At 39.8% G+C, this 21,625-nt stretch overlaps 1 protein-coding gene across 1 annotated transcript; it reads left to right on the top strand.

Annotated features, from left to right (window-relative positions):
- The first annotated feature begins 260 nt into the window (after nt 1–260).
- LOC143271169 (killer cell immunoglobulin-like receptor 3DL1) lies at nt 261–13,212 on the top strand. The gene is made up of 9 exons (XM_076563256.1): nt 261–330; nt 4,824–5,108; nt 6,252–6,557; nt 8,991–9,277; nt 9,510–9,517; nt 10,056–10,093; nt 11,421–11,546; nt 11,997–12,043; nt 12,146–13,212. Exons 1-9 carry the CDS (start codon nt 261–263, stop codon nt 12,287–12,289), a joined length of 1,311 nt encoding a protein of 436 aa, XP_076419371.1. The 3' UTR covers nt 12,290–13,212.
- The last annotated feature ends 8,413 nt before the right edge of the window (nt 13,213–21,625 follow it).

The raw sequence follows: 21,625 nt of genomic DNA on the forward strand, positions 1-21,625 counted from the left end.
TAAAAATCGACAAAATCAAGAAAAAAATTGAATAATTATAACCTGACACTGGATTACTACAAGTATGGTCATTTTGATTGACACATTAGGATTACTGTTACAACATGAATAATACTCATTGGACATGTTGCACAGAAAACTAGAGGAGAAATTGAGCCTCAGATGTAAAAAGTTACAATATGCAAACCTTTGGAATCATAATCAAATTTGATTATTTGAAATAAAAAGTGTTGGGTCCAGGATACAACTCAGTAGTAGTCATGGTGAATGCTGTGGCTGAAGAGCTGAACTCTGAAGAATTCCAAGAAGCTGTGATCCTCCAAGGCCATGGTAAACGGGGAGCATTTGCAAAGCCTCATATGGCAACACGCACCTTTAATCCAGGCACATGGGATGGGATTGAGGTGCACTTTGAGTTCAAAGCCAGCGTGGTCTACAAAGTGAGTTCCAGGATAAACAGGGCTACAGAAAAACTCTATGTGGAAAAAAATCAATAAACGTGGGAGTGACAGCGGATGTGCTCTGTTGGTCAGCTTTCCGTGCTGTGGTCAGGTAGATGCTTTGAGCCTCTCACAACATCCTGTAAGTTTTATTCTGGCTCTACCTCTTGTCAGCTGAAGCAACACCATGCTGTCTCTACTCCCAAACCTTGTGTGTACCGGTGAGTCCTCCGGGGAATGAAGGGTGTTGAATACCAGAGTGCAAATGTCATCCTGGGAAGCTGGATCCATCCTCAGCAGAAACACTGACTTCCATGCTGGATTTCAGTTCCTGAGTTCATCTTAACTAAGTGAACTCTGATTCTACTCTACAGAGACCCAACAGGAAAGGGGAGGGTCATATGGCTATGCTATTGGAAGGAGATGGATCATCCAGCATGACTTTTTCTTTGCAGGCTTCTTCCTAATCCTGAGGACATTGACAGAAGCAGGTGGGTCCATCCTTAAAACTTTGAGATACTACCCATCCCAATACATAGGTTTCATTCTAACATGAGAGCACATATCACAGGGTGTTGACCGGTGGCTTCTGTGAGTGACTCCTTGGTGAGTCTTCTGAACTTCTGAGTTAGGATCCAAGGAACCAGTCTCTCAGGTCTCTCCCAGATACTCTCTGGCACTGTCCCTGGCAGAGTCAGGCATCAGCTTTGATCAATTAAATTTTTTTGGTTTTTCAAGACAGGTTTTCTCTATAACTCTAACTATACAAGAAGTCACTTTTTACACTAGGCTGCCCATGAATTCAGATATTTGCCTGCCTGTGCCTCCCAACTGCTATGATTAAAACAGTGGGCTATTACACTTGGCAGATAATCAACATCTTTAATTAAAATAATCTTCCCCCTTGCCATGCTCTGAAATGACCACCTCCACATATTTTGAAATTTGATGTAATAATTTATGACTTTTTAAATATGTGAGTCACTTGACAACCATTGAAGTTGTTATTTTTATCTACACACATATATGCTACAGATAGAATCTGTGCACCACTGGCACACTATTGCAGCTTCTTAGTTTGGCTTGATTTCAGTGAGAATCTTTTACTTTTTCCACATGAAGATGTTTTCATGCAACTCATTAGCAGCCTTTACATTTAGTTTGAAGAACTCCACAGAATTTCCTGTGCTTGTGGTGATGAACTCTATCTCCTAATCTTTTTCTGAGAAATTCATTATGTCTATTTCTAAAGCACAGAGTTGCTGACATTTATAGGCAGGTTTTTCTTTTTTCTACTCACCTCATCGAATAAATCATCCTGGTCACTTGGGCCCAGAAATCTTTGCTCAGTTGTATACCATTAGGTGTGTTGAAAGTACCTCGTGTGTTCTTTGCTTCTTTTATCATTCTGATTTCAGGATCTCTTGTGAAAATAATGTGCTCTGTGATTGTGATTATTTGGGTTGGATTTCTTTTGTGTCTCTTGAACTTCTTGGACTTGACCATGTTCATTTTATTCCAAGTTTCAACAACATACTAACCTTTTTTCTATGATTTTTTTCTCTTTATTTTTATTAGCTCTCTTATTTCTGTCTTTTTGTTAATATTTTATTGAATTTCACACAATGTATTAATTATATTCACCCCCTGCCTAAACTCATCCTAGTTCTAACCCCCTATACCCAAGAAAACCTCTATATTCCTTTACCTTTTCTTGAAATTTTATGACTGGTAATTTGGTTTTGGGATGATATTTAAAAAATCCTGTCATTCTTCTTCATTGAATTTTAATTCAGTTTTTGTATTTACTCATTAGATTACATAATGCTTGATATAAGCACACTCATTCTCCTATTGTATCAATATACTATTGAAACATTTTATTAATTTTTAAATTTTTGCATTTATTTATTTATTTATTATACTATGCCACAAGTGTGGAAGTCAGAGGACAACCTTCTGAATTTCATCATGAGAGTCACAGCAATGAAATACAGAGAGCCAGATATGGCAGCAAGACCCTTTTCCTATTTAGACATCAAGATGACCCACATGTTTTTTCCAACTCAGTAGTTGTGTTCTTGACTTAAGAGGGATGTTGCCAAAATATTTATCTGTTGAATAATTAACTTCCAAATTTTATAAAATATTCTAGACGGTTCCTTTTTAAGTTATATCATGTCTTTTTATTTTATAAAAGATTTTGCCATTTAAATTTAATTTCTTGAGACTTTCATAAATGAGTACTATAATTGCATCATTCCTAGCCATTGGAATATATCAAAAGAACTTGACATCTTATGCCATGGATGCATTCCATGTCATGTTCTTTGCTGCTCTATTTTCAATAGCTAGGACAAGGAAACAACCTGAATGTCTTTCAGCTGATAAATGGATGATAAAAATGTGTCACAGATATATTGACGAAAAACAATGAAACCATGAAATTTTCAGGAAAATAAATGAAACTATAAAATATTTAGCTGAGATAACCTCGACCCAGAAAAAAAAGTGCCACTTATTCTCTCATTGGGGATCATAGCTCCAAATATTTATTCATAGTTTCTTATAATTCTATCACTTCATTAAAAATACTACTGTGAATTATTTATTGTGGGCTTCATAGGCCTTCCTTTCCTCTGTGTTTACTTCCAACGTCTCACCATTGTTCTCTGTCAGGTTTGACTTCTCGGATTTCCATGCTTAAGTTCTGACACAAACACACCTGCATAGTGAAGAGAATCACCTCCTCTGCACATGCAGAAGTTCTTTGGTTGTAAATAGACCTTTACTACTTAGTCTAGCCTGAGAAAGAAGTTGGACAAATTGGTTACAATTCTGAACTGGATGACCTTGATGTCAATTTCTGTTGTTTGACTAGCTTGCATCCTCTGTTTTGAGATCAGATATTGTTGTCACCTGGGCTTCTGGTTCAGTAAGATCACTGACCACACTCCACAATCAGGGACAGTTTCTCACTGGGTCCATAATCGCCTCTGCCAGGACAGTGTTGCAAGATGCCCTGATTATCTGGAGTCCAAATTGTCTTTACTGTGGTGTTTTGTTATTGTCTCTTTCATTAGGAACATCCACTATGTGAATACAAAACATAGACCAAGATTCATGGGCTGTCAATCGTGAGTCCAAACCCTTTTCATCACTATGTGATCCAAGTGACAGGCCAATTGTATACTCTCAATGTTCTACATGCAAGGAGTCGTGAGATGGTGGAGAAACTATATGTCTGCCTCTAACATCACTTTCAGTGTAGAAAAATGAGCAAGCAAGTGGCCCGAGTGGCAGAGCAATGCTAGACTCTCAATGTTCCACATATGTGCGAGGGGTCTTAAATGGTGGAGAAACTGTATGTCTGCCTCTAACTTATCACTCTTGGTGTGAAAAAGTGAACCAGTTTGACCTCTGTGAATGAAGCTCTGTACAAGAGTACAGAAGGGACAGAGTAGTTCAAAGACTGTTTTCCTCTCTTATGTTGTGGATTTTCTCAATTCTGTGGTCATATGGGACAGCTCATCCTCACCCCTGAGGTCTGGAATAATCACAATGTAATTCTAATCTTAGTATTGTTGGACTTCTAGAGTCAGTGAGGGTGAATCAAGAGCATTCCTTTTCTGCTGTCTTAGTGACCACAATTCCCTTCTGTTATTTTACAAATAAAGCTTTTACTCTAGCATCTAAAGTAATTTATTTTTAAATTACAATTTTTCATGACCAAATATACTTTGTTATTTAACACTTACTCTACATTATCAGTTAACATATCTTAGCATAGAAAAATAAACCATAGATATGTGGTAGTTGGGGGACATTCATTACATGAAAATGACCCTATTGTGTTTGAGATTATCCTTGGGAACATACAACACATGAAAATCTGCTCACCCCATAAATGAAGCCCATAACAGACCAAGCTGATTGCATCAAAGTTTAAATAGGTGAATTTATGCATTAAATGAGATAATAGCAGTGTGGATGAGGGGTTATTAGCAGAAGCAAAAGCATTACTGAAAGCACACCTCATGTAGGTGATTACCAAGAAAGCCAAAACTAGGGAGCTCTCTGCACAACTTGCAGGGAGATAAACAGGTGTTAAATATCTCCACTTAGGATTCAGCAGGTCCTATAGCTTACTGTTTCTACAGAACTGGGAAAAGCTGATGAATCTTGCAAGTTTCAGCTTTCCAATATATATGATGTTTGTTTACCTCCTGTATCCCCTGATCATTTCAACCTCTCACATTGAAACAGGGATGCTTCAGTTCAGAGAAAATGGTTGTATAAATGACCAAGAAGAAGTGAACACTGACACTCAGCACTCAGGAATAAAGGGGGATCATTAAATATTTTCTGTGTATCTTTCTGCAGGAAGTCATGACAAGCCTTCACTGTCTGCTTGGCCAAGCCATGTTGTTACACTGGGACAATATGTGGATCTTAAATGTGACTATCATAAGGAGTCTTCCATGTTCAAGCTGTACAAAGAACTTGGACCTCCTATCCCTCAGTTCCATGACAGAAAATTCTACAAAACCCTTCTCTTGGGTCCCGTGACACCGGAATTTGGAGGAACCTACAGATGCTATAATTACAATCATCAGTACCCTAATGAACTGTCATTACACAGTAACCCCATAGAGATCATAATATCAGGTCAGAGATCATGATTGGAGTGTAATTTCATTTCCCCAAAGCTCCTCATTTTTGAATTTTCAGAACAAGTTTTAGTCAGAGTCTCAGCATTATAAAGGAATTTTCAACACATGGAAATAGGTCCTATGGTGGACATAACATAAACCCAAGGACATGCACTTTCTTGTGCCTAAGCCTTCATGAGTGTTAAGGCAGTGTTAAGGAGTGTAGTGTCATGGATAAATTGGGCTTGAAGATGGAATTCAGACATTAACAAGTTGACAGCAGAATGGGAGAATGTCCTGAATTATCCTGACTCTGTAGAACCACAATGGCTCATATAACAAATAAGGAAAATGCAGTTGTGGGCAGAACAAAGTATCATGAGGGAGACGCCCTCTTGCTAATTCTGACAGTGGAGGACGGGTCCACAAGCTAAGGAGTGCTTGAGACTTCTAAAAGTCGAAGGAAAATAGTAGTGGATACTTCCCTAGTGATATCAGCAGCAACAAATCCCTGCAGATAACTGATTTATTCTGTTTGGGCTTGTTTCAGAATTCTGATCTTCCCAACACTTATGTTCTTTTTAAGAATATCATTTGTTATGGTAGTGATTGGAAACTAATACAGGAATTCACATCAAGGGAAAATTAAAAACTTGGGCAGAGAGCAATAAAACCCAGTTGGTAATGCATCAACATGGAGGAAACAATGCTCATGATGGTAGATCTGGAATGCCTTGTAGAACTTTAAATAATAGAGAGGGCTAGAAGAGTTGCCCTGATATATCTACCTTCACTACACATTCCCTTATCTTGTCAATTAGTATACTTAGTCCAAAGTAGTATTAAAAGGTCTCATGATGGAGCATGACACAAAGCTTGCCAAGTTTCCAGAATTCTTAAAACTAAGAACAGAACAACAGGAACTGTGGTGGACAGTATCAGCAGATACATTCCACAGCAAGCCATTGGGGAATAATTGTGCCGGTACAGAAGTGGGAAATGTCCAGAGAATGATGGAGGTGTCTGTGTAAAAAGTCAACATAAACAGAGACAGGACACTGGGACACTGACAGGAAGAACAGGTTAGGGGGGGAAACATAGATTTTCTTGGATTCATAGACTGGCATCAGGTTCATACTCACAATCTCCTTATTCCTAGGAATCTACAGGAAGCCTTTCTTGTTGGCCCTACCAACTTCCCTGGTAAAAGCAGGAGAGAAGGTGACCCTGGAGTGTCATTCAGATATTATGTTTGAAACCTTCATTTTGACTTCACATAGAAAGAAAATAATAAAGGCTTCTTTTGAGCTTTCTGCAGAATCTCATCTTGGGGGATCCCAAGCAAACTTCTCAATAGGCCCTGTGACACCTGACCATGCTGGGACTTACACATGTTATGGTTCTTACAATCACACACCATATGAGTGGTCCGAATTCAGTGACCCTGTTGACATAAAGATCACAGGTAAGTGAGTGATACCTGCTGCTCATCCTCTCTGCAATACAAAGTAGTAATTCTATATGCTAGAAGTCCTGGGAGGTCACCTAGAAGATGAGCATGGGAAATGTAGAGAAAGGCAGCCTTGGTGAGAATATTACTGACATAAACAAATAAAATGGGGACACAATAAGAGAACATTTGTTATATCATATAGCACAGATACAGAGCGGTCAAGGGAGTCATAACTAGAGGTAAAGAGAAAGGGGCAACTTGGTGAGCTTCATATGAATCAGAGACAATGTTGTCCTTCTACTAATGTTCAAAGGCCTCAACAGTTCAGATTTTGTTCACCTTCTACCTCCATAAGACATCTGTCAGAAGACCTAGACACATCATTTGTCTGACTTGAGTTTATGTGTTGGGTAGGTCTGGCTCTTCATTTGTCCTGAGGCCTTGGTACAGATGACATACCTAGAATTTTTATGTTGACTAACATTCTTCCTTTCTTGTGGTTGACTGATTATTCATCCTAGAAAAGCATTACCTTAGGAAATTGAGTAGACCTCCAATCGCTGTCTGTTTTCTACATCTCCAAACTGTTTTCTGTCCATGTTTCAATTATTCAGACATTCCAGGATGGCTGATAAATGCTGCAGGGGTGACCCCTGGGATAAGCTGATACAACTAAAACAGAAACATGGAAGTATATACATACAGTAAGTCAGACAGAGGGACTGAGAGATAGAAATGGCTGAGGAAATAATGGCATAACATGTGATGGAAGAGGAAACCTGCAAAAAGACTTAATCTTGAATAGAAAATTTGAAAGTAGAAATGGAGAAATAATGGGGGATATTGGATTTTTTAACATACAGCTAGAGAGGCAGATGAAAGGTCACTCTAATAGTACACACACTAAGAGGAACAAGAGAGGGGAGACCATCATGGCCCCTGCTCAAGGGGAACAAACGCATGCATAGAACAGTCTGTGCTTGAAAGAGAGATTGATTAATATGGGAATGTAAAAAGACACAAGATCGGATTTGAATAACTTAGAATGAACTCAGATTCTGGATTATCAGCATACATAGGATGAAGGAGCTATAGGTTATGAAACTGGAAACTAACCATGAGGGAGGAGGAGATTTACAAGGACAGATGAGGAAAGAGGTGGAATACACATGCCATGGAAGAGGAAATAAGGAGGAAAGGACCAGCAAAGGTGGTACAAGTGAGGGAACCAGGAAGAACTGTATGAGGATGTCTTAATGAAGTTCATTACACTGCATTCTAATTAAAAATAACAAGTGCCTCTAATTAAAAGAATTGATTGACAAAACATTTGGAAAAACTGAAAGGACAAAATAGAACAATTGTAGAAGGAATGGAATCAGGGGAAGTTCATGGACAAAAGAGAATAACAGCATAATTATGATCAAGATTACATAGATAAATATATAAGGAACAGTACTTGAAGAAAAAGAGGGCATGAAGTTATTCAATTATATTTTAAATTCAAGTTTTTAATGAAAACAAATATACTAATACATCATATATACAAGTGAATATTTCATAATAAATTCAACTGCTACATAAAATTAATATATGTTAATGAAACAAAATTAAAAAGACAGATGGTATGAACCTATTCATATAGAGGCATAAACCAGTAAAAGCAAAAACTGGGGTACAATGTGTGGTTACAGGATTGAAGTCAGAGACTCAGTAAAATAATGTAGGAGGAAAGGGGGAGAGGGGAATGTTACACGAATCCTAATTGATCTTTTAATAAAACCCAGAGCCAGATATCAGGGTGAAAGCTGAAATTTCAGAGAAACAGAACAGCCACAGCCACCACCTCTTACCCCACCAACTCCTCAGCCTGAAAGTGCCTGAGTTCCTGTCTCCTCCAGCCTTATGTTCCTTTCTCTGCTCAGCCATATCACTTTCTGTCTCAACCTTCCTAGTGCTGGGATTAAAGGTGTGTGATCCCAAGTGCTGGAATCAAAGGTGTGTGCCACCGCTGTCTAGCTCTGTTTCTCTTTTAGACCGGATTAATCTCGTGAGGCCATTGTGGCCTTGAACTCACAGAGATCCAGATCAATCTCTGCCTCTGCCTCACAAGTGCTAGTATCAAAGGTGTGTGCCACCACCGCCTGAACCTCTGTGGCTAACTCTGTGGCTAGCTCTGTCCTCTGATCTTCGGGCAAGCTTTATTTCCCAGATTACAAACAACATGTCACCACAGGGGAAGAGATGGTGGAGTAGAAAGAAGGAAGGTAAAGGTGGAGCCGAGAGAGAGAGAGAGAGAGAGAGAGAGAGAGAGAGAGAGAGAGAGAGAGAGAGAGAGAGAGAGAGAGAGAGATCACAGACCAGGAAGGAGGAGACAGAAATGAGGAGGGAACGAACCCTGGCAAGGAGCTGCCCCTCTAACTGTCTTTGGCTCTTTTCTTCCAGGTTTGTACAAGAAACCTTCTCTGTCAGCCCTGATGGGCCCTGTGGTGATGTCAGGAGAGAACGTGACCTTGTCCTGCATCTCTGACCATCAGTTTGACATGTTCCATCTGTCCAGGGAAGAGGTGCCTCTGGGGCACGGGCTGCCTGCAATGCAGAGCCACAGTGGGACATTCCAGGCCAACTTCCTTCTTGGTCCTGTAATCCAGACAGGGAACTATAGATGTTATGGCTCTTTCAGTAACTCTTCCCATGACTGGTCATCCCCAAGTGACCCATGGTACTTTCCTGTCACAGGTAAGAAAGCCTAATATAGAGATCTCATATCTTGTGACTAATGAAATACTAAAACCATGTCTGGAAATGATTCAAATGATGATGGAGAGAAAGTATCATAGGCTGCTGCAGAAAAGGGTTGCTGGGAGTCGTTTTGTAATATACATACAAATATAACATATATGTTAAAACATTGGTCTCAGTAAGATGTGTGTGTGTGTATACATGTAACAATACTAATCAAAGGCAAAGGGGCTATCAACTTAAGGGAGTATGTAGAAATCATAGCAAAAGATTATGTGGCGAAGGCTGGAGACAAAGGAGGGGGAGAGAGAGATAATTATATTTCATTTAAAAATATTTCATTGGATATCAGATTACAAAATAATCAACAAGGAGACTCCCAAACAATCCTTATCTTGCTTGGCCAGCCACACTGAGATGTGTGTGTATCCAGGGAGAATTAGAAAAAGGTCAGGAAAGACTCATTAGGTGTAATCTTGCAGTCAGTTTGGGCAGATCAAAGAAGGAGCAGCCCTCCTGAGCTCTCCCTCACATAAATCTCTCCGCAGTATTCCTATTGATTCATCACAATTTGAAATCCAAGGAGAGAGTCTGTTCCTCAAGTCAAACCACATAATGTCATCCTATCATTCTAAAGGGTCAGCACTAAGAGGTGTAGTGGGTTCTGGTTACTGTGCAAATTCATAGGACTTTCCATAAGTGGAAAGCAGACAGCCTCTTGATGAACTTTCTCCCTCTCCTGTCCTCTTCCCTAGTAAACTCATCAAGAAACTGCACTTTGTGCACAGAACTGGACTCCAAAACTTGTGAGTAATTGATTCCTCTCCTCTATTTTGGAAACTTAGGGACCAAAGACTCTTGCATTCATGTTTTGGCTCAGCTCCCTCTCAGCTCTGTAGTCTTAACATCATATCCCCTCTGATTCTTAAACTCTACAACATCAAAATTTTTGGGAGCAGCATGGGGGCTGCACCTGAGGCCTCCTACAAGTGAAAAGGAGAATATATTTTGCTGTCTTACCAAGAAAAAAGGGGTCGTTCGAGTTCTGTTTCCCCTGGAGAGGGAGTGATGGGTCATGACATAGGAAGCAAGTGAGCAGAAGGGAAGACTTTTTTAAAATATTATCTGTGGAAGAATAGACTTGATTTCTTTTTTCCCTTTGGGAGAATTTGTTGTCTGTTTCAAATGTGTTGTCGATGAAGAAGTTGCTAAACAAATTAAGTGAGCAGTGGTCTCAATCTCAGATTAAGAGACTGAATACAGACCTTTACCAGGTGTCCTACAGATTACTGCCACTGGCAGAATGTTCATATATTTTTGGATGTGTGAACATCTGCTGGAGCGTGGTCAACTTACTAATAACAACACCCTGGAAGCTGACACTCGTGCCCCCAACAGTTACCACTTGCAAATATCCCCTTGACTAGGGGTGGAACTTCACATCTACCTCCACTCTTCATGCTGGGATGTTGTCTTGTTTGATCTTGCACCACTCTTGGGCATGCTATGACAACCTCTTCTTCACTTCATATATCCAACTGCCCTGCAGTGTACAGAGACAGTTTCCCTATAATTATCTCTTCTGTCATCTCTTTCACAGTGATGCTGAACAGTTGGAGAAGGATATGAGACATAAACATCTGATTTAGGGGCAAGATTTCTACAGTCTCATATTCTCCACAGCTTTCCCAGTTGTGGGTATCTGAAATAATCACCATCTATAACAAACATAGACTTCACTGTTGAGAGTTGAAAATGCATTAATGGGAGCAGGGCGGTAGTGGTGCGTGTCTTTAATCCCAGCACTCGGGAGGCAGAGGCAGGCAGATCTCTGTGAGTTCGAGGTCAGCCTGGGCTACAGAGTGAGTTCCAGGAAAGAGGCCAAAGCTGCATAGAGAAACCCTGTCTTGAAAACCAAACAAAAATGCATTAACATATGGGCATAATGATAAGCCATTAAGAGTCAGCTTAATACTATTTTCATTGAACAGTATAATATTCATGAAGTTTTCCATCAAGTCTCTTGCCTGAAAAAAAATTATGTTAATTATCTATCAATCAGTAAATATTATGCAATCTATCAAAATGGAGATCCTAAGATTTGCCTCTTATTGGGTTCACATCTTCCTCCAGATAACCACAGGAACCTGTATATTCTGATTGGACTGTCAGTGACCATGACCCTTGTCTTCCTCATCATCCTCTTTTATTCTTGTTGCTCTGCCAAAAAGAGTAAGTCTCAGGAACAAGCCAGTGAGTGTCATCTGAGAAAACAAGACCAGAGAAATACAGGTGTGTATTCTTTACTTACAAAAGGACACTTGGACTAAGACAGGGAAACTGAGGCAGGGCTTTCTAGAGAGGAACCAGAGCCCTTGTTCTTCCCTTCAGCTCTCAGACCACTGACTAATTCCTCACTGCACCTTCTGCATCTTCACATCCAAAGCATGCACTAATATCCAGAAAAATGTTTTATAAGACACAGACAGAGGGGGAAAGGGAGAGAGAATGTGCAGAAGAAATAATTACTAAGGTAAAGCATTTGTAGGGCAGGGCTGTCAAAATAGAGCAGCAGAACATGTTTCTAATTTGCTACAAATGAGCAACCTTGGGTTTCACCATATCGCTCACTAGTAATTTGAATTTGAAATGAGAGTGCAGAAGTACTTTATTACATGTGCTTGATTACTTCTGTCTCCTAAAATGCAGCCATCATGGATCAAGACTCTGAAATGAGAACAACACTGAACAGACAGGTAGGTCCTCCTAAGTCTGCCCTCTTCCATACAATCTAATATTACTTCATTCTCTGCAAGATTGTGTGTACACAACATCACTTGACATTTATCTCTTTCTAGGATCCTGAAAGACAAGAAGTGCAGGAGGTGGCATACTTAGAATTTGATCAGATGATCTTCAAACAAAAATTGACCACTCCTAATTCCCAGAGTCCCAAGGAATTTTCCACAGACCCCAGCATATACATGGAAGTCAGGAAATGATAAACTAAGATCAAAGGTTGTTTGTACTCCATGAGTTCTCCAAGATCTGAGGAAGTCTTCTGTGGAGACCACAGCCCTTTTTCAAACAAGGACTGATAGATGCAGTGAAACAACAGCTGGAATCTGAAGACAGAGGTCTCTAACTTTGGAACATCCTTCGTGATTCTTATATGGTTCTCAAAGTGGCTTTCCTTTACTCATAGATGTTATGGTCCTCACTACCCACTCAACAGAAACTAAACTCTATGCTTGGTCCATGGGTCTCTATTTCACTTCACTCTGGCAGACCTCTACAACCTGATTAGCTGTAAATTCTAAACCTACTTAAAGCTGTAACCATGATAACTATTTCACAACTCTACATTAACAAGAAGCTCATTTTTATTAGTATAATTTCTAACATGTAATAATGTTATGCAATATATTTTGTCTCATGACAATTTCTTATATGTATATGTATTTTGATCATACAAAGTATTCCTCTAATTTTTTTCATTCAGGTATTCTTTTTTATTAAGGAATTTTTTATTCATTTTACATAATAATCACAGATACCCCTCTCTTCCCTTCTTCTGCCCCTCCACCCTTCCTCCCAAATGACCCCCCATCTCCAAGGCAAGGCCTCCCATGGAGAGTCAGCAGAGCCTGGTACACTCAGTAGAGGCAGGTCCAACCCCCTCCCACTGCATCAAGATTGTGCAAGGTGTCCCACCATAGGTAGTGGGCTCCAAAAGCCAGATCATGCACTAGGAATGGATCCCAATCACACTAGCAGAGGGCCCCTCAAGACTTTCTACCATTCCTACTGACCTGTTGATCCCAGGTATGGCACCAATGACAGGTCAAGACTGATCCACTCAGGTCTATTTCACTGAATTAATGAGTTTATTAGGATCATAGATGCCTGGATAATTATTGGAGCATGGGTGACTCAAAGGTGGCTGCATCTCAAAAAGCCCATGCCAGCATGGGTGCTGACTCATGAAAGCTGTATCTCTGGAGCTACCTAAAAGAGTTGCTGGCAGCTTGGTTAATTGGAAAATCTCCTCTCTTCAGTTATTGTTATTGCTCATAGTATCTTGGGGAGGAGCCTTGACTGATCTTGTATGTTTCAGGATTTTCCTGAGACTTGTGTGATATTGTTTACTTCCTTAGTCTTAATGAGTTCTCTTCCAAAAGGCAAGGTTTCAATACAGAGGAACTAAATTTTCAAAAGCATGCGATGAAAATGTGAGAAGGAGGAGATTTCTTACCTCCATTACATCCTAGAAAATATTTTTGAGTAGAGAAGTCTGTAATAAAATATTAAAGAAATATGTAGGTACCCCTGGTGAGAGAATACTTTGACAAACAGCATTTGGTGTACATAGAACAGTATATGATAAGGCCCACATGGGAGGCCTTGCCTTGTTGGAGAAGGAAATGGAGGGTCATTTGGGGGGAAGGTTGAAGGGGCAGAAGAATCAACAGGCTCATATCTCCCCCCCAGAAAGAGTCACACAATCTATGTACACACTACCAGTCATTGAATTGTTTTATATTGATGTAATAAAACCCCATTAACAAAAGGTAATTGGGGTAAAGGGTTTATTTGGTTTACATATCTTAAACATTCCAGTACAAAATCCAGTGAAGGAAGCAAAGGCAAGCAACTGTTGGCTGGACATGAAGCAGACGCCATGGAGATTCATGTCATATTGGATTGTTCCTCATGCCTTGTTCAGCCTACTTTCTTATACAATTTAGGATGGCCTGCCAAGGAGTAGCACCATCCACAGTGGTCTAGGCGTTTCCACATCAACCATGAATCAAGAAAATGCCCAACAGACTTGCCTATAGGCTAATCATGTGCACGAATTTTCTCAATTGAGACTCTTGCTTCACAAAAGACTAGCTTGTATCAAATTGAACAAAACCCAACTATTACAGTACCTCATACATTCTCTTTTGCATTTTCCTGACTGGGCTATGAGAGAAATATTTGCCTGTCTGTCTCTTTGCTGTTTTGAAACAGGGGCATGCTAGGTAGCCTCCAACTTTGATCTTCCTGCCTCAGTATCTCAAGAGTTAAGATTACAGAGTCATCATCAGATGTACTTATCTTCTTATACTCCCTTGGCGGTCTTTTACAGGTAAGCTGCATCTGGGTGTGCCAGAAGGAGACCATCCATATAATGGACCAAAAGGACATCCCTGGGGACATTGACCAAAGCTTGAGAAACATATAACTGGTCAATAGTGGGGCTAGTCTTCATTCCTTGGAGCAAAACAGTCCATTGATACCTCTTAGCTGGTTTATGTATATTAGGTTCCCACACAGTAAGGGCAAAATGATCTTGGTCCTGTGATGCCAGGGGAATTTGAAAAAAAGCAATCCTTAATATCTAAAACTAAATATAGCTGGGGGTGGCACACACCTTTAATCCCAGCACTCAGGAGGAAGAGCCAGGTGGATCTCTGTGAGTTTGAGGCCAGCCTGATCTACAGAGCAAGATCCAGGACAAGCACCAAAACTACACAGAGAAATTCTGTCTCAAAAAAACAAAAAAATAAAATATAGTAAGATGGAGGAATATCACTAGGTGGGGGAGGCCTGGCTGTATAGACCCCATTTTTTTCATATTACCATTAACTACATGAAGATCTAGGAGGCAGTAGTGTCATGATCTCTTGGGGATAACAGATAGAGGAGTATTGTGTTTACTTGTAGATGGTTCTCTGTGCCCCAAGTTTAGCTGTTCTGCAACTAATTCTTTTAGGATTGACAACTTGGGTCAGTTATAGGCCACTGTTCCACCCATACTTATTGATCCGAGATCCAAGTGAATGGAATGGGTCTAGGGGACTCGATCATGGTTGATCTCATAAGGACACTGGCCCTTAAAATTGGGGGTACAGATCTCATGCAGAGTCAAAGACCATAGGACCCACCTTTTCATGGATCTTGATGTCATCCAAAAAGGTCCTATCATCTGTAATTAGAACAATACCCATATCCTCCAAAATATCTCTGCCTGACAGGTTCCTAGGCACAATGGAAATGATAATGTGAATGGATCCCCAATTGCCATCAAGGTCCTTCCAATGGACCAGATGGGTGGCCATCTTAGAATCTTGTTGGCCTCCCACACCACTGATGGGGGCAGGCTGGGTTTAAACTTCCAATGAGGGAAGCAAGTGCCTCACCTCAGTCTTGGTTAAAATGGTGGTGTCCACACCAGTGTCCACTAAGCCTTTAACAGCTTGTCCATCAAGATAGATTGGTCAGCATCAGGGAGTGTGGGAAAAATAGGCATTGTCCAATAGATCCTTGGATTACTAGAGCCTCCTCTTACTGGTGGGGCAGAGGAGTACCCTGCCTAGAGTATAAAGGGGCTGCTACAAACCAATACCTCAGGAACTCTAATTAGCACCAGCTTAGATGTTTATGTTCTAGTTGCAGTGGTTCCAGAACTAGATAGAAGTTGTGTCTATTTATTTTTTCCCATGAAGGGACCACTGATTGATCCACACTGAATTATTCCCATTGTAAGGAAAAACAAACAAACAAAAAACTAAGCTCTGGGACCGTCAAGACACAGCTCGTGCTGTGTCAGACACTCAGGCCATTCCTTGCAACTCAGGGGTTCCCTCAGATGCCTTTCCAAACTCCATGATCTGCCAGACCTGACCCTCTAAAAAGGCAGAGGACCAGTAGGAATTTGAGTTCCACTCAGATGGCTTTAGAGCACAAGCCCCGAATGGGTGTGCTGGTCTGTAATCTAAGCAGCTGCAGGCTCCATTTGGTTCCCCTCGCTGAGGCCTGACCAGATGTGTCCAGCAGTCAGTCATTCAGTCAATTTCTCTCTCTCTCTCTCTCTCTCTCTCTCTCTCTCTCTCTCTCTCTCTCTCTCTCTCTCTCCCTCCCTCCCTCCCTCCCTCCCTCCCTCCCTCCCTCCCTCTCTCTCTCTCTCTCTCTCTCTCTCTCTCTCTCTCATTGTCTATCTCCCCCCAGCCTCCTTATTTTGCTTTTATTCCTCCTGAGAGGATCCAAGCATATACTCCTGTACTCTGACTTGTAAAATAATTGAGAGTGGTTTCATTTCTCCTTTCATAGGCACTCCATACATTGAATGCCTATGAATGAAGAGTATAAAGTTGCAGAGCTGTTGCCATGAATATTTTGGTACTTTTATGTTGGATCTTAGCAAACACTTGAATATTTTACAAAACGATTTGTCTCATAGGACTAATTAGAACCCATGTTAATTCCACCCTCACCAACAGTTGTGAACCCCTGGGTGTGAGATCCAGGTTGCATTAACCCCTGATTTCTATTTAAAGAAAAATGTTCTAACCTTCTCTGGGGATTGAGGTCCTCACGTGGTTTGTCAGCTGTAGAGATCCTTGCAAATGCAAAAATAAACCTCAAAGGCGAGAAGGTTTGTTGGCTTGGCTGGTACAAACTTCTGGAGCTTGACATCAAGCAGTTTATTTTAAGCATATTTAAACAGTATACTTAGAGGGGGGAAGCTTCCTTGTGTAATATAATCCCCAGCACAAAACGAAGTATAATAGCAGCACTACTCAACTCAAAGTACATCTCATTTCTTCCAAGAAGATAGGCTCTAGAGATAGACTACCTGTATTCGTTTAAGGGTCAAAGGAAGGTTCTGGCATGGTCTCAGTCAAACAAATAGCATAGAGGTCATTTAAGCTATTAGCCACCTCGGGTCCTGGTAGGAAGATCCTGGGGGAGCTCCTGGCTATACAGATAATGTAAGGTGCATGTAGATGATTAAGCATCTGCAGTTCTGGTTATAGAAGCATGATATGCCCTGGAAATTCAGATAACATTGAGATTCCCCTAGACTATTAGTTACCTCTACTCCTGCTTGTAAGAAATTGACATGATCTGTCCCTGCAGATAGCACAAATCACCAAGCTATTAATCTCCTCTAATTCCAAGACTTCTAGTAGGAAAAATAGGTGATACATCTTTTTCTTTGAAAACACAATTCTCCATGTTTAACATTCCTGGTTTCCCAAATGTTCAGTGGTCCCAAGGACCTTGGTACACCCAACAAGATGTCATAAGGAAATCTAAAAAGAAAATTTGCAGCAAAATGGGTGCAACAAGAAATCATTACTTACCATAATAAGCCAGATTCAGAAAAATAAATACTGCATGTCTAGATATGTAGAAGCTATATTTAAAATTATGTTTCTGTATTTTAATTTTTATTAGCTATTTGGGTTAGCTTATAAATATTGGGTTTCATTATGGCATCTTTATACATATGTGTCATACTATGTACTCTTATGTGTATGTGTGTTTGTGTGTGTGTGTGTGTGTGTGTGTGTGTGTGTGTGTGTGTGTGTGTGTCTATGGTTACAAAACTATAAAGTCATGAGCATTGGAGGGCCTTGTTGCTTGGTGGTTGCAGCCCACCATGTCTGAACAGCTCTCTGGAGATCAAAGCAAAATGGAGGACTCCTTCCCCAAAAAAATGGTTACCTGCTCTCTGTCCGACCTTACTTGGAAGCTGCCTTTGATTACAAAAGCCTGACTTACCTTAAGTGTGACCTTTTACAGTTCTTTGACAGCACTCTCCCCTGGCACCCATTAGGCATTGAGCTCCAGCTGTACGATGGGACCATGCTGTCCTGTATGACAACTAGATATGGGGCTCCAGCTGAATGATAGGAGGTGCTGCCCAATGCAAATCAGGTGATACCCCAGCCACTGTTCCCAACCTAAAGGTTCCCGTTACTCTGGAACAAAGCTGAGCTGTCTCACTGAAGCTGTATTCCAGAAGGCTGTTTCCTTCATGCTCACAGGCCATACAAAGCCCTGTTCATGGCTTCTACCACCTTGTCATCATGGCCTAATGACCAAAGGACCATGGGAAAAAGGGGACCTCACAGTGAGGAGAAATGAATAGACCTTAATAAATATTTTTTTAAATTGTAATGCCGAGGTCCAGTCATCTCAAGAAGGCATCTTTTTGCTCCTGTTGTCCTAAGCTCCTGGCTTATGTAATCCTTAATTCCTCATAGTTTATGAAGATCCCTGAAACTTGCAGGGAGGGTGTGATATAGAGAGGAAAGGAGCATAAGGAGGGTAGAAAACATAGTGGGTCTTGGAATGCATGTGGTACAGAAGCAGGAAGGAGAAACAACTAGAAGAAAAGAAACCAGTAGGATGAGGGAAGGCTGTGATCTAAAGTCTTCCAAGTACAAATTGAATCATTTTGTACTAACTTCAGCACAACTGACCTAAAACCCTATGTAGGGACAAAGACCCATCTCGGAACATCTGCATCAACACTTTCAAAGCCACAGGGAACTTCACAAAAGAAGGGAAGTGAAAAGAACACAAGAGCTGGGGGATGGGGAGGTGACCTGTGAGTGGCTGGTCTCTGGATATAACATGGCTGTGACAAAAATGAACTGTATCCATGGTATGCTGACTAAAAGTCCTTCAGTGATATTCTCAAGAGTGTTGTAGTGGGATAAAGTAGTGAGACTTGTTTCTAAATATTTTAGGCAGCTTACAGGTAGTGTTATCTTGGTACTTCTGCTAGTGTGAATGTTAATTGAAAATGTTAACATGCCATGATCTAGAATCATCCAAAAATAGACTCTGACAGAAATTTTTTCTAAATCCAAGAGAGTTGTCCTATGGTGAAATATGGGGGTAAGTTTTTCTGTTTAGTTTAATTGTTGTGAGAAGACCCGCCCACTATGTAGGGAGTAGCACCATTCCAGAAGCAGGATATCCTTAAATGATTGACAGTGAAGAACACAAGCTAGGCATACGCATGCATTCTTGATCTCTGCTTTTTAACTGTGGGTCCAACATGACCAATTGTCCTTCTCAAGTTATTGTCTCTGTAATTCACTCAAAGTGATGGAATAAGCAGAAAGAAAGACCTTTCATACATTAAAAATAACAGTAAAAATGGTTAAAAGTGAGGGTGGTAATGCACACCTGTATTCCGGAATTTAGCAAGCAAAAGGAGAAGGAACTAAGTTTGAGTGCAGTCTGTGTTTCATACGTGAGCCCTGGGATAAACTGGGCTGCATAATAAACCCTGTCAGTAATAAACAATGAGAAATTTTATGTTAAAATAGAAACAGGAATTTGAGCACCACTAGGCCTTGCCTTGAGGAAAGAACTACTTTAAGGTTAGAAATAGAAACAGAATTCTTGGTCTCTTATGTGAGTCCAGCCAAGACCAATGGAGAACTAATATTTCAAAAAGGAACTAACTATTTCTTTTGTCTGGAGTAACAGATATAGAAATGTGTGGTCAGGAACTAAGACCTCACACATCCTGTGGGTCCTACTCCATCACGTATATCTGTTCTCATGAACACACACAGGCAGGACGCTAACAGGCTGAGGCTGTATCAGCATGGCCACACAGGTCACCAACTTCCTGATTCTCATTGAAACTGGAAACTTCACTGCAAATTGCCCTGTAGCTAGCACTTACTTTTATTGCTTGCTTCAAAGGTCAATGTGTTCATAAGACCACAGTTGCCACAGCTTGGTCTATGAACCTATGACTCTCTTGCTCATCCTGTGAGCTTACTTATTTGTTACTTAGTCTTGAAATGAAAGTGGCTTAGCTGGGAAGACAGGACGCCCACAAAAGCTGAACTCTCTCTCATCATGAAGACTGGGTAATTTTAGCAGTAGTCAAAGAGAGTCTAATCTGAGCAGTGGGACATGTTTGCCTCTATTCAACCCATGACAAACTGTCTGAGTTTTATAGTGACTGTACACTTCTGAAAAGGAGATACTGAGGGACTGAAAACATACTAGGGACTCTCAAGACTGTGCTTATTTTGAAAAAAAAATGTGTTGCGGCTATACAAACATACACATGATAGCAGAGTTGTTAAAAGAAATGACAGACAGACAAATAATCAAGCAGGTGAAAGTAGATGATGGATGTAAGAAAAGATAAATAGATAATTGAAAGATAGATTTCTACATCACAAATACATAAATGCTTGACTGAAACATTGGCTGATTGATAGAATGAAAAAAATAGATAAAATATTATTAATAATATCTATATATGTGTGATAGATGACAGAAAGTCAGATAGATAAATAGATGATAGATAGATAGATAGATAGATAGATAGATAGATAGATAGATAGATAGATAGATATAGATGATAGAAGATAAAAAAAATAAATAGATAATAAATGGTAGAGTTATAAGTTATTAACTTATGTCTTAAGTCTCTCTGAGCCATTATAACTCAATGAGATGATAGATATGAAAATACTATTCAAAGTGTATGTATATATACTTATTATAATTATTATGAATTTGTTAAAAAACAATCTGAAGACACCAAAAAAAGAAAAAGAAAAGGGTAAACAGAGAATCCTAAGAACATGCTTTAAAAATCTGTACTACAACAAATCAGAAAATCTAAAGGAAATGAATGATTTTCTCTATACTAAAAATTTAAAACAAGAATACATAAGGAATTTAGACAGATATATAACACTGATGAAAAAAGCAGTCATTAAAACATCTCCCAAATAAACAAAAAACAAAGCCAGAACCCAGATGGATTTAGCATGTAATTCTGCCAAAATATTAAAGAATATTTGATACCAATATGCCTCAAGCTATTCCACAAAATTGAAAGAGGGGGAATGTTGTCCAGTTCATTTCCTATGACCATAGATAGTTACCATGATGCCAAACAACATAAAGACCCAAGAAAGAAAAAGATTTGTAGCCCAATACCCCTAATGAAAATAGGGTACAAAAATGCTCAATAAATAGGGTACAAAAATACTCAATAAAATACTTGCAAACTGTATCCAAGAACATATCAAAAAAATCATCCACTATGCTCATGTAGGCCCCATTCTAGAGAGGAAGGGATGCTTTAACATATGGAAATCATTAATATAATCCACCATGTAAACAAGAACAAAAAACATACAACTATCTCATTAGATGCATCAGAGATCTTTGAAAAACTCCAACACCCTTTCACAATAAAAGTCCTAGAGAGTTTGTGGATACTTGTGTCATGTCTTAACATAAAAAAGTCAGTTTCCATCTAGTACATAGTAAACATCAACTTAAAGTGAGATAAATTCTAAGCAACTCCATTCCAATCAGGAACAAGACAAACTTGTACACTCTCCCATATTTATTCAATATAGTACTTAAGGTAACTAAAGGAGATACAGGGGATGCAAACTGGAAAGGAAGAAGTCAAAGCATCTTGATACGCAGATGATAAGATGGGATGACCCCCAAAATCTACAAGAAAATGGCTAAAAATGACAGATGGGTCAGGAAAGAAATCG

Source organism: Peromyscus maniculatus, chromosome 1, assembly GCF_049852395.1.
Source record: "Peromyscus maniculatus bairdii isolate BWxNUB_F1_BW_parent chromosome 1, HU_Pman_BW_mat_3.1, whole genome shotgun sequence".
Taxonomy (NCBI): domain Eukaryota; kingdom Metazoa; phylum Chordata; class Mammalia; order Rodentia; family Cricetidae; genus Peromyscus; species Peromyscus maniculatus.